Genomic DNA, 14,018 nt, shown 5'->3' on the forward strand with positions numbered 1-14,018 from the left:
GCTATTATAAAACTTTCGGGACTAGTGTAATAAACAGTCCTATGTCCCCTCCATCCCTTCATAAAACATTCATGTCAACAAAATAGCAACAAACCCTACCTGAAACTCTTTCTCCGTGAACCTTGCCTCGGTGGTGAAGTCCTTGGGCTGGTGGTGCAGGATTCTCACCTTATCCCCACGCCTCAACACCTAGTAAAAATAATAATTTACTTACTTTTGAATAAACAATAAGGACAAACAATCCTTAAGAGCATTAAGATAACAAACAAGATAAAAGTAAACAAAGATCAGCTGATTGAAAAGTATGCTACGATTGGTGTGTGATTGCCGCGTTATATTATGTATTGTAATATGTCGTCTCTTGTGCTGAAATAATATTAACTATAATATGTCTGTCTGTCTAACTGTTTGTCTGACTGTTGAACCAATCGGGTTCTCCTTAACAGTGTAGCTTTTCATAGGTCTCAGAAAGGTTTATAACTATTTTGGGGGAGGGTACCACCATTCCCACTAGAGAAATCACAACAAATTGAATTTTTTTTACTTGAACGCAACTTAGAAAGGTTATGTATTACCTGTCTAAAAAAACATTTAAAGTGTCACTAGATGCCTCTATGGGCGTAGCCGCTAGTAATATTATGAATGAAAAAATCAATCAAATATAATTTTGTTACCTCACTATTTACACTTCCCAGCCCTTCATCGCTGCCATCCGCATTCAATCCGGGGGCAAACAAATCATCCTCGACAGACTTGCAGCTCTCGTACCAGCGCACGCCGTCCAGCCGTTTTTCGCCGCGGTCGCGCTTCCGCTTGCGGTTGGAGTCGGCCTTGGCGTTGCTGAGCTCTAGTTCCTTGGTCAGGTCGAACATGGCGATGAGAGAGGCGCGCCAATGCTCGATCAATGCTTCTAATAGACCTAAATAAATCATCCAATTGAAACAATTTTTTCTAGTTTTAAAATCATTTTTTAGCAAATACCCAACTTAATTGCAATTTCTAATGAATAGGCATAATTAAAAAAGAGTTAATTTATGAGACGTTTGATATAGTGAGAGGAATACATTGGCCTTTAAAAGGTCTAATTCAGAACCATGTAAAAGCACAGTTATTGAAAAAATTGAAGATAAACTACTGAAAAGAATCCGAGAAAATAATTCATTAGAAGATTTAAGTCTTTTAATGGAACTATGTGTTTCTCTATAATTCACTATGTCTGTCCATAATGGGGGAAATGTGATTTTCTCTGCTGCTATTCAAGACAGAAGTCTGAAACTTTTTAAAAACATTACTGTCAGTACGGAGCATAATTAACTATAAAACATCCATGGTGGTCAGACTACTTTTTAGCAGGTTTTTGGCTATTTTTATATTGTCATACCTGGCATATTTCCTAGTCCAAAGTAGGTGACACTGTTATCATCATACAGCAGGATATTCAGGGTGTCCAGGGCCCATGTTGACTCCGTTAGCAGGCCTGACCGTAATGCCAGCACCAACCTACAAATAAGAGAATATTTATTATGTCCAGGGCCCAAGTTGACTCGGTTAGCAGGCCTGACTGTAATGCCAGCACCAACCTACAAATAAAAGAATATTCAGTATATCCAGGACCCATAGAATATTTAGTATGTCCAGGGCCCAAGTTGACAACTGTTACTTTTAGCAGGAATCTATAGGGATAAGACAATAGCCGTCAAATTAAGGTACATTTTAAATGATACACAAAAATACCCCATCTGTAGATTTCAATAAGTGGTTGAAACTTAACTTAATGAACCAACCAATAAAAAGTCCTTAAGGTTGATGATCATACAAATGTATTTTAAAACTTTGGGCACTAGTGTAATAAACAGCCCAATGTCCCTTCCCTTCCTGATATGTATATACTATTCCTTTTAAATATTTTTTTCTTCAGAATTTATGATTAATTCTACTTTAAAAAGCAGCGAAGCTCTAAAATGTTACCTCCAACCGTCCACCGGCTGTACGTCTGTTTTGGCTAGCTTTTTGCGCTTATTGAGCAGGGGTTGAGTGCACTCTAGGCTCTCCATGGGGAAGTTGTACCTCTCTCTCATTCCAGGACCCATCTAAAATTGAGATTAAAATTATTAGTTGAAACGTTTGGACACTACACGTTTTAAAAAAAACAATCAAAATTCAGTATTATACCCAAAGTTTCTGATATGGTAAAGTGGTTATAAAACTTTGGGTACCAGTGTGATAATAAATTGATATACATTCCCACCAATGATATTAAACAAGATTATCCCTTCTGTAGATTAACATTATTGGTTGAAACGTTTAGACACAACACGTTTTAAAATACCCAATCAAAATTAAGTATTAGTGTCCAAATATTCTGAGCATACAAATAACAAAGTGGTTATAAAACTTTGGGTACCAGTGTAATTAACAGCACAATGTCCCCTCCCTCCCTGGGAATTTACATGCTTTTGGGGATTATTTATAAAGTTACACAGATATTGTTCATTACGTTCCTCCATGATCAAGGAAGGATAAGGGGTAAATTCATAAGGGGTGGATCATTATTTTAGCCAGCTAGAAGAAACATCTTATCGGGATATGCAAAAAACTCTCACAATATCCACGTATTCTATATCTATTGGTAAGACACACTACTGTTTTGATAATTTGAGCATCCGGAATTTGTTTTGCCCAACTATTTGGATCAAGTACAGAGCTGGATCTTTAAATCATTTTAGTGGTGAGCCAGATCGGGGTGAGCCAATTTTCCACTAATGAGAGCACAGCATTTTATGAAATGCCGCGCTGTGATTGGCTGAAATTCGGCTCACCCATATCTGGCTCACCACTAAAATGATTTAAAGATCCAGCTCAGTTCACGGAAAAATGTTCGTGGGATCGATTATTAAAAAAAATCCATGAACTCAATAACGCACATTACACATAAATCTGCGAAAAATACTTATTTTACGCGCGTTTTCTTCAGTCCATCTTTCCAATTTCAGATTATTTATAGACCTTCTCTTGTCTCTTATTGATATAATATGCAGACATGATAACACATGTACATTTTGCTAAATGGAAGCTAGCAGCCTTTAAAGTTCATAGATTTTTGGGACATTTTGCCGTGAACTGCATTTGATCCAACCAACTATTTTCATATTTCCAAACTTCCCATTTTCTTTATAAACTCCTCTGCTATTTTCTTCCAAACAAACTTTAATCTCGGTGTTTTCCCCGGTTCAAAATATTTACATCTTTCTGTGTGTGTGTGTGTGTGTGTGTATGTGTGTATGTGTGTGTGTTTTGTAACCAAGAGGAATAACATTTAGATACATAAATAGATCATTTTGTTTTCGAATAAGTCAGGGAGGGAGGGGCCATTGGGCTGTTTATTACACTAGTCCCCAAAGTTTAATAATAAAGTTTTCTTAAACGTTGGCTCAACAACTTTGGGGACTTTTCTTAAGTTTTGTTTGTTTGGTTCATTAAGTTTAAAAGTTTCAATTTTTAATTGCAATCTATAGAAGTTATAATTGGAGTTGTAAATATACATAAATTTTTCGGCCTTTGTCTTATCCCTTTAAGATTCCTTTAAATAAGTAGGTACTTTGGTTGATATTTTATTTCATTCATAATTAAAATTTATGTTTATGACAGGGATCTAAAGGGATAAGACAAAGGCCGATAGATTTATTTTATATCCCTCATGTTAATTCACAAAATTACCCCTTCTGTAAATTACAAATAATAATTGAAACGTTTAAACACTCAAAATTCAACAAAACTCCTTAAAGTTGTTAAGCCACAGAATAAGAAAACGCTATTATAAAACTTTAGGGACTAGTGTAATAAACAGCCTAATGTCCCCTCCCTCTCTGGGTTATGAAAAAAAATTCTATTAATAAATGATTTGTTATTCAATGGTTTAGAAAAGTACAAAACTCTCTAATTTTTAAATGTCCATTTATGTATCTAACTAATTGTAAGTCCTTGGGTATAATGACAGACAAACATATTTTTAAAAACAAAATATATTTTCATTATAACAATTTAGTTCATTAAATTGTATTTTTTTATTGATTGATAATTTTCGAAGATGTAAATTATATCAAGAACAGCCCAAAATTTAAGTAGAAGTTTTAAATGGAGTAATGTAATACAATAGAGAGAATGGAGTAAAATAATGGATATAGAATACGTAGATATTGTAAAAGGGGCTAGCTAGGTTGCTAATGTAGTCTTCAGATGTTGGTCAATATGTTTGTACATGGTCAGGGGAGTGGATATGATGGGGTTGTCATATTATGTAGAGTGGAATATTGTTATATTAGCCAGCTATGAGAAACATTTCATCAGGGTATGTGAGAATCTCTCACAATATCCACGTATTCTATATCCATTCTTAAATAATACATTGTATTGAGACTAATGGCTGCACCTCTAGAATCTAGGAAACGTTCTTTTCAGATTGAAAACATAGCTTGAAACCACCCTAAGAAATTAATTAGTTTAGACCCATTAAGGGACCTATAAGGAGCTTCCATAAAATAGAGAACTCCATTGTTCAGTAGTTGTTGAGATTGTAAGCTACAGACAATGATCTTTCATTTATGAAAAGTTGCAAAAAGCCTTCTTACCTGTCGTGGCATACCGGCCTGTCCCGGTCCCGGCATTCCCGGTCTGTATCCCGGCCGTGACATTGGACCGGCGGGACCGCCGTGGCGCGGCGGTCCCCAAGCTCCTGGCGGTTGGCTGCCAACGGCAGTAGGTCCGTTGCCGTAGCCTGGAGGTCCACCGTAGCCTGGAGGTGGGGGTCCACTGCTGCCCCAGGCGGGGGGTGGTGCTGAGCCCGGAGGTCCCGGAGGACCTCCGGGACGGGGTGAGGAGGTAGACGGGTAGCCTGGCGGTCCTACAAAAAATAAAAAAAATATTACATAAACACCCAAAAAATTTTTTACAAGAAAGAGATATATTTATAGCATATTACAATGACTTAATTTACTTCTTGGTGTAAAATTAAGCCTTTGGTAGCAAAGATATAAAAAGTTTTAGATTTATTGAAACATAGTTAAAATATGGCATCTTGCTATAAACAAATCGCCTTCAATTCTTAAGCTAAAAATAAAAATAATTACGATTTTGGTTTAGAAATAGTTCTTTTAACGATTATTTTGACTTTCACAAATGATTTTAGAATTGTAACACTGAGATTTTTAAACATTTGTTTTTTCTTTTTAAAATAACCAATATCGTAAAGAACTCTAAGCTAAATTAAAGAAAATTATTTAATGATGTAAAATAAAAATTAAAAAGCCTTGGAAATGATATAACCATGCAGTCATTTTATAATCATTTTAACTCAAAAATGTATATTGTATATCTAAGGGTCTAATATGTATTTTAAAAGCGAAGCTTTCATCTATTTTTGGAATATTGATTCCTAAGACAACAATGTACAATATTATAAGTGAAACATCTCCATAATCAAGTCCTAAAAAATGTAAGTATGTACTTAAACATTATACTGTCTTAGAGCAGTTTTTCATCAAATAAACTTTAAAAAAATTATTTCTGCTTATTCAGTTCTGACACTCTTCAAACGTTTATGTTCGTTTGTCCAACGCTTTTATGGATATTGTAATCCATGTTTTTTAATAAATATCTTTTAAGCAAGGGGAAGGGACATGCATGTTTTTATCTTCTAACAATGTAAATATAAATAATTTAAAGGTTTGATTATCTAATAATAAGCATTATATAAATAGCAAATAAAATTTCTAATGACTAAAAAATTAATAAATCTTAGTTTTTCCCCACTTTTAGCATCAAATTAGCACTTAATGTACATTTTAAAATCAGATTCAATTAACTAAAAATGTTATTTCTTAAAAATAAGTATCTTCAAGAATCTAAAGGGATAAGAAAATGTACATCCCCAACGAAGATACACATAGTTCTCTAAATTGCAATTAGTGGTTGAAACGTTGGTACATTCAACTAAATGAACCAACCAATCCAAATTTAATAATCCAAAACGAATAAGTAAACATTTTCACAAAACTTTGGGGACTGTGTAATAAACAGCCCAATGTCCCCTCCCTCCCTAAGTATCTTAAATCAAATGTTTTTATTTTAGTATCCCCAAAACTATTAGCTAATAAAAACAAAAAATTATTAACTAATAAAACCTAATCTATAACTCAAAATGTTTAAAAAAGCAGAATTATAGGTAAAAGCTAAATTAAGAAATTAAGAGGCTGTCTAATATTAACAAGAGGACAAGGGCGATTGGGTATAATTCTTATTTACAAATATAGCCCATTTTAAAACCTTCAATGAATTGAATATTTTGGGTTCAACCAACAATCAAGAAACTTAAAACAGAAAAATACAGGGAACTAAGGGGATGAGACAATGGCCAATAAATTGATGAAAATCCCCAATGATGATACACAAAATTACCCATTCTGTAGATTACAATTAGTGGTTTTCACACAGAACATGATTAACCAAAAAGACCTCCAAGTTGTCAAGCAAAAAACTTTAGGGATTAGTGTAACCAAAATTCCAATGTCCTCTCCCTCCCTTAATTGCCAATTGTCTACTCCCTCCCTGTATGAAAAGCCAATTAAAACTTTCAATGCATTAAACTATTTTGGGGGATAGGGTACTAAAATTAAGAAAAGACAGAATTTAGCATTTTATCGCCCTTGTCAAAAAAATAAAGGTTTAATAAAATGGGTAAAAAATGGGGGTAAAGGCGTGCAGTAGCTTTTCTATACAACACTTGCCTTGCCCCAGCGGGGGGCCTGTGCTAACACAGGTCGGCGGGCTAACCGTCTGGCTAACCACCGTCACAACGCCGTTCCCGCCAACCGTGACGAGAGGGGGCGGGGGAGGGCACGCCCCTCCCGCTACCGCCGATGGGCTAGTGGCGGGGACGCTAGTCACAATTGATGGACCGCCGCTGCTTGTATCCAGTAGTACGGAACGATCTGGGCAGGTTAAAATTCAAATAATTTTGGTTTTACCATAATGTTAGGTAGTAAATGATTATTTTATTATGCTTTCATTATTTTATGTATCTTTTAACTTATGACAGAAAATTGTAGTAAAGTGGCAATATCAAATTAACAAAATTGTTCCAAAAATATTAAAGAAAGATAGTTAGTTGATATCGTTTCATGTCTTAAACACGGGAGAAATCATGGAAAATGTCAAAAGATAGTTCTAAATACAATTGTTGAACAGCAAATACCTTTTTTTTGTATGAAACCAACCTACTAAATCCAATGGGTGCTAACATTCAGTCAGATATACCCTAGTTATACAGTATCTGCGCTACTTAGATTCTTGAACAGCAAATCATACCTGGATACATAGGCCTATGTCCAGGCGGGCCGCCTCCATACTGTCCTGCCGGCGGCCAGGGATAGGGTGGCCGCGATCCTGGCCCCGGCGGGCCGCCAGGACGCGGAGCTCCTGGAGGACCGGGGCTGCCGGCTACGGTGCTCTTGGGCGGATAACCGCCGGGAGGTGGAGGCATTCCCCCGGTACTTGTCGATGAAGGGGGAGCATATCCCTAAAAATAAACATTTCCTTAAAATAATAAGAATCACTATCAATAAAAATCCTATTTAATAAATACTTAATGAATAAAATATATAATATTAATATATATGTAAGACCAAACGAAGCGGCCTAATTAGATAAAAAGCTTTTTTTACAAAACAAGTTTAAAAGCCTAATTTTTGTTAATTTAGTAGGTTTAGTTGGTAAAATATTTCATTTGTTAATTACAACAAAATCTCAGCCATACTAAAAAAATGAAGTAAGGCATCGTATTACAGACAATTTTCTACGAATAGTGAAATTAAAATCATAAAATTAATACAAGTTTTGATATACCGGGCCTTACAAAACTGGTTTTAATCTTATAATTTTAATATACGCGGAAAGCTGTCTATAATACCATGCGATAAAAAACTAATCTTTATTCATATTTTACCAAAGAAACTTACTAGATTAATATTATAAAGTGATATAAAAATCATGCATTATATATGTGTTATTTTGTGCTTAAAAATAATAAAAAAAATGTTTTATTAGTATCACTCAAAATTAAATCAAAATCTAATGATGTTTTCGTTGTGTGTCATTTAATGAAATTTAAGATCCATAAGACAAGATGAATATTTTGTATTTAAATCCAAATTAAATCAAGAAAAAAGAGCATTTATTCCCCCTCTTTTAAAATGAGAATGGATTTAGAATATATGTGGATATATTGACAGGGGAAAATCTGTAGTCAATTTAGGTTGCTAATATGGACCTCATTTATTGGGTTGTTTGTTTTATTCAGTAGGAGGCGAGGGTTTTATGGGATTTGTTATATTAGGCAACTGGAATATCCATGTATTTTATATCTACATTAAGTTAAAGTAAATTTTGCTCTAAACTCGACATATAAATGCTCTTAATTCTTGAAAAAAAATATAAAAAAGAAAAAAAATCAATGAAGAATTACGCACGTTCGTCATACTGGAATTCTGATTACGTACATGCGGGTTAGGTATCCTCTGGACAGGCAGGGCGGGGGGCAGGGTGTCCTGTATGGTGCCCGGGGTAGCGGGGCTGTTTGCCCGCAAGATCACGGGGTGTCCACCCCCACCGCCAGCGGCTGAACTCTGAAACAAAGAAAACGCGTTGCAGCTTGTGGCGGTCAAATAAACAAAAACGTGAAGTAGACATTCAACAGCAAAAAAAAGAGCAAAAAAGCGGCGGCGGTTTCTTTTTTTTTCTCAAGCAAAAGCCTTTGACAAAATGTTTTTGAGAATATACAACTTTGCAGGGAGGGAGGGAGGGGACATTGGGCTGTTTATTACACTAGTTCCCAAAGTTTTTCAATAATGTTCTCTTATTCGTTGGCTTAACAACTTTGGAGACTTTTAATTGACTAAAATTTGATTTTCTGAACATTTTAATCACTGTTTATAATCTACAGAAGGGGATATTTTAAGCATCATCATTAGGGATGTAAATTAATTTTTCGGCAATTGTCTTATCTCTTTAAATCCCTTCAATTTTGTCACAAGGCGTTTGCTTGAATATGAATTATTATTGAGACATTTTTTCTAAAAAATTGTTTATTGTCTTTTTGTCATTTCGTTAAAGTGAACTTTGTATAAGTATATTAATTTTCTTAAAATAAAATGTATTAAAGGGTCAAAGGAAAAATGTAATATTCATTATGAAGAAAAAGGGCTAAAAAATAATATAAAGTTCACTCTAAGAAAGTAAAAAATAACTAAAAGGAGCATAAAACGAAAACAAAAAAGCATTTAGTGGACTAATATCTAAAATAAAAAGCGGCATGGACAATTAAAACTAATTAAAAAGTGTCTTGAGGTGAGAATTTGTGGAAAAAACACTAAAAATAATGTGCTTCATATTAAAATGATAAAATTAAACAACAAAAAAAAATCATTTTAATAAGAAGCACATACTAATAAAAGAATTAAAACGATATGGCTATATGGTTCTAAATTTCAATCCCATTTAATAAAGAAGTAAGGATTTTTTAGTCTGAAGCTTAAAATCTCAAAAACTACACATAGGTCCTTAGACTACTGTATTCTTGGGATGGTTTTAGGCTATCTTTCTACCCCAATTAAAGTAAGAATTCCTATATGATGGAAGGGGAGCAACTGATAGTAGTGTTAACAAACCTATGGCCATACCGTTAAAATTCTCAGCTGCCCAACAAAACAAAAAAAAGCGTGTGAATTACCTGTGGATAAGGACCGGACGGCCGCATCATCCGCGGGCTGCCGTAAGGCGGCATGCCCGGGTGGTGCCCCGGCATGCCGGGGGGTGCAGGTCCCGGGGAGCCGGGTGGGTGGGGTGGCAGTGGCCCGTTCCCAACAGGTTTCTGGACAAACAAGGAAAAAATGCGGGTGAAACAAAAAATCAAAAACAAAAGCAAAAAATGGCGCAGTTTCCTACATGGTTTAATAGTTTTTTTTCATCGCATCGTATTATAGACAGCTTTCCGTGGATATTAAAATAAAAAAAATTATAAGAATTAAACCAGTTTGGGTAGGTGGCCCCTAAAGGCTAAAGGTCCGATCTAACAAAACTGGTATTAATTTTATGATTTTTATTTTTATATTCGTGGAAAATTGTCAGTAATACGATGCTATACATAATTTTTCAGTATGACTGAAAACCAGTTCTAATTCAGCGGACATTAATTGGTGTGAAGCCATGCTTACAATAATGAATTTAGTAGAATTGGTTCTTACAATTAAAAAAAAAAGGGGGGGGGGGTTATGAAGCACTTATTAAACCACGAAGGAAAATGCTGCAAAACTAAAGAAAAAAACGGCGGGACAAACAAAGCATTTTAGGATATTGAAAAGATTTTAACAATATTTTCTTCAAAAATAATTATATAAGTTGTCTAAAAAAATATTAAAATCTAATCAATTCTTAAGGTTTTTGTGTATATCTAAATGCGTTTAGATTTTATATAAAAAACCTTTGAATAGTATTGTTTTTTTTTTTTAAATAAAAACATCTAATTTCTAGGTTTTTTTTAAATCAGTGAACACTAATAATAAAAATGATCAGATATTTCTAGTTTTGTTGATATTTAAAAGAGAACAAAAAATAGTTCTTTTATTAATAATAATGGATAAATATTATACGTGGATATATTGACAGGGGGAAATTAGGTTGCTAATATGGACCTTATTTATTGGTCATTTCGTTCATCCAGAAGGAAGAGAGGAGATTTGATAAGGGGGGTAGATGTGGGTATCATTATTTTAGCCAGCTGCGAGTATCACCTTATTAGAGTACATGAAAATCTGGTGCAATATCCAAGTAATAGTATATCCATTTTAATAATAAAACAACCAGTAAAATAAAAAACTTTTTTAAACAGAAATATCTGATATATAGAATAAATATGACATCATAAATCTTCTTAAGATATAAAAAGCAGGGATCTAAAGGGATAAGACAATGGCTGATAAATTGGTGTACATCCCCATTGATTTTACACAAAAATACCCCTTCTATAGATCACAATTAGTGGTTAAAACTTATTGAACAAACCAATTTAATAATAGTCCCAAAAGTTTTTAGCTAAGGAATAAGAAAACGTTATTATAAAACCTTGGGGACTTGTGTAATAAACAGTCTTCCCTCCCTGCATAAAAAGACACTTATTATTAAATTTTGAAGATTTGATAATTTCATATTTATATGTTATTTTCTATATGACCTATTATCTAAAATTTCTAAATAAATAGGTATATTTTTACAAATAAAGTGCAATTATATTATATTGACTAAAAAGTATAATTCTAAAATAATATTTATGATATTTTTTATGCCTTTAAGCTAATATAAAAAGTAAAAATGCACATATTTGCAGCAAAATCATACTTTTTTTGATATATTTTTTTTGAAATTTTCAGGCCTTTACAAAGAAAAAGCAAGATTTTGCAGACAATGAATTTTTGTAGGAAAAAAATCCGCCAATTGAAATAACTTTTTTTGACATACCTGATAATCTGGGTAACCAGCGGGTGACGACGGGCTGCTGGTCGTGGTCGTTGAACTGCCACTGCCAGCTACACTAGACGCCATTAGCGGCGGTTGTCCGCCGCCTGGGGCAGCGGATGAGGAGACGCTTGAGGTCGACATAGGGGGCGGCGGGGTGCCGCCGGATGAAGACGGCGGAAGTTGTGAAGGTGGAGGACCGCTGCTGCCGGGCGGATAACCGCCTGGTGGTCCGCGCGGCGGATATCCGCCGGGCGGACCGCCGTAGTAACCGCCTGGCGGTGGTGGACCGCTGTCGCCGTATTGGCCGCCCGGGGCGGGCGGCCATCTTGGAGGACCGCCGTAACTGTAGTTGGCACCTGGAGGACCGCCAGGGTAGCCCCCCTCGGGTCCCATGGGGCGTGGGGGCCCGCCGGGATAACCACTGCCTGGGTAGCCTAAAAAATATATATAATTAATTTCTTCGATTAAAAAACAATTATGCAACAAAGTTACAATATTCAAATCAAAATCAAATACTCCATAAAATTATATCTAAAACCCTATAAAAAAATATTTTTTTTTCCACTTTTATCATTATTTATATTTACAACATAGACATAACAAAACTATATCAATTTTTATTTAATCCGGTAACCTAAAATCCTGAAAAATATATCACATCAATTTCTTCAATTAAAAAAAAAAAATATGCAACAAAGTTACAATAATCAAAACAAAATTAAATACTCGATAAAATACAAGATTCATATCTATAACCTTATACAAAATATTATTTTATCCACTTTAACGACACAAATAGGTCAAACAAGACTATATCCATTATCAGTTAATCCAGTAACCTAAAATCCTTAAAAAATACAACATATAAACCACATACAGAAAGTATATACCTAAATACAATAAAAAGAAAAACTTTCTCCTCCAACTTTCCGCCAATTAATATAATCATTATTAAGACAAACATATATTTTTCCCGTTATTTTTTACTGAAAAGTTGGAGGCAAAATAGTTATGTATCACATCGTATTAGAGACAGCTTTCCGCGGATAATAAATATAAGATTCACTCTAGTTAACTCTGGCTATCAAAAATGGTATTAGTTTTATTATTTGTAAAAAAATTGTCTGTAATACGATACAATACATGACATTTCAGTATGGCTAAGAACCGGGTTCTAATCCAGCGGATATTAATCGGGTTTCGAAGCCATACTGGAATAAATTTTCTATACCTATATGTATGAGAACTTTGAATCTGAAAAATAGAAATACAACAAAGGTACGACGGCTAATAGCGTCGGAAATATAAACACAGCAGAGTCCCTACAAATAATTAGAAATCAATTAGCTAGCAGACGAATAGCAGGGTCTTCACCACTTGGGCCAGATAGCTGTCTTAGAGTATACATCTATACTTATACATTTATTGGCACAACAAAGGTACAACGGCGTTATATTCTCGAACCTTTTGAGGAGTAATTATATCGATTATACTGATGATGGGATTGTTGTTGGTAATATTGGCCATGATAATACTGGTAATAACGTTGTTGCTGTTGATGCTGATACCGGCGCCATTTCTCATACTTTTCATTATAAGCTTTGTTGGATTGATTACTTTGATTTGAATTTGTTGTTGGGACGTTATGATTGCTGTGGTAGGAACTGTTGTAGTAATTGTAATGCTGTTGTTGTTGATAATAAGAATGCTGTTGATTATTATACGCTGGCGGATTTTGTTGATTTTGATTTGGCGCATTTTGTTGTTGGTTATTATAGTTTGGAGGATTTTGTGGTGGATTATTTTCTTGACCGCCCCCGTTTGAACCTCTTGATTGGGAATTAAACTTTTGATTCACTGGATTTGAATCTTTTGGTTGATCATTAGCATTAGCAGGAGTAGGGTTATCCTCACTGGCGTTACTTTCAGTATTATCATGCGATTGGTTAGATGCTTCGTGACTGTCTTGAGAGCTTGAGTCGTTACCTTCTAAAGCAATGATAAAAAATATGTGAAATATAAATTAATATTAAAAATATACAAAGTAGGTATTCAGTTGTTTAAATGAATATAGAATACATGGATATTGTGAGAGATTCTCGCATACCCTGATAAAATGATTCTCCAAGCTGGCTAATATAACGATACCCCATCCCCTCCTTTGACCATAGAGGAACGTATTGACCAATAAGGACTATGTTAGCAAATTAAATTGACGACAAAATTCCCCTGACACAATATCCATACATTTAATATCCATTGGGATAAAAGTGTCACTTTATGTGAAACAAAAGAGTTTGGGTACCAATTGAAAGATTGGGGCCGGGACCTACCTGAATGAGGGGGACCCTGTAACGGGGGTGGGTAGCTGTTATACCCCCCATGATAACTACCATAACAGGTACAAATTAAAAGAGTTTGGGTACCAATTAAAATATTTGGGACCTACCTGA

The 14,018-nt window shown here is 34.7% G+C and overlaps 1 protein-coding gene across 21 annotated transcripts in view; it reads right to left on the reverse strand.

Annotated features, from left to right (window-relative positions):
• The window catches only part of osa (trithorax group protein osa), a 128,125-nt gene that overhangs the window by 6,548 nt on the left and 107,559 nt on the right, over window positions 1-14,018 (reverse strand). For 13 of the 21 annotated variants that reach the window (XM_080145727.1, XM_080145722.1, XM_080145716.1 and 10 more), the window contains 10 exons: window positions 11,566-11,999; window positions 9,782-9,922; window positions 8,523-8,678; window positions 7,363-7,573; window positions 6,783-6,986; window positions 4,629-4,900; window positions 1,969-2,090; window positions 1,382-1,500; window positions 675-919; window positions 100-189 (listed from right to left, as the gene is read on the reverse strand). In XM_080145727.1, the coding sequence (XP_080001853.1) occupies window positions 100-189; window positions 675-919; window positions 1,382-1,500; window positions 1,969-2,090; window positions 4,629-4,900; window positions 6,783-6,986; window positions 7,363-7,573; window positions 8,523-8,678; window positions 9,782-9,922; window positions 11,566-11,999 (1,994 nt within the window). The remainder of the gene's footprint in view (window positions 1-99; window positions 190-674; window positions 920-1,381; window positions 1,501-1,968; window positions 2,091-4,628; window positions 4,901-6,782; window positions 6,987-7,362; window positions 7,574-8,522; window positions 8,679-9,781; window positions 9,923-11,565; window positions 12,000-14,018) is intronic. The other 8 variants (XM_080145729.1, XM_080145720.1, XM_080145721.1 and 5 more) reach the window with 6 other exon arrangements.

Source organism: Acartia tonsa, chromosome 13 (genome assembly GCF_053477335.1).
Source record: "Acartia tonsa isolate MP-2025a chromosome 13, ASM5347733v1, whole genome shotgun sequence".
Classification (NCBI taxonomy): domain Eukaryota; kingdom Metazoa; phylum Arthropoda; class Copepoda; order Calanoida; family Acartiidae; genus Acartia; species Acartia tonsa.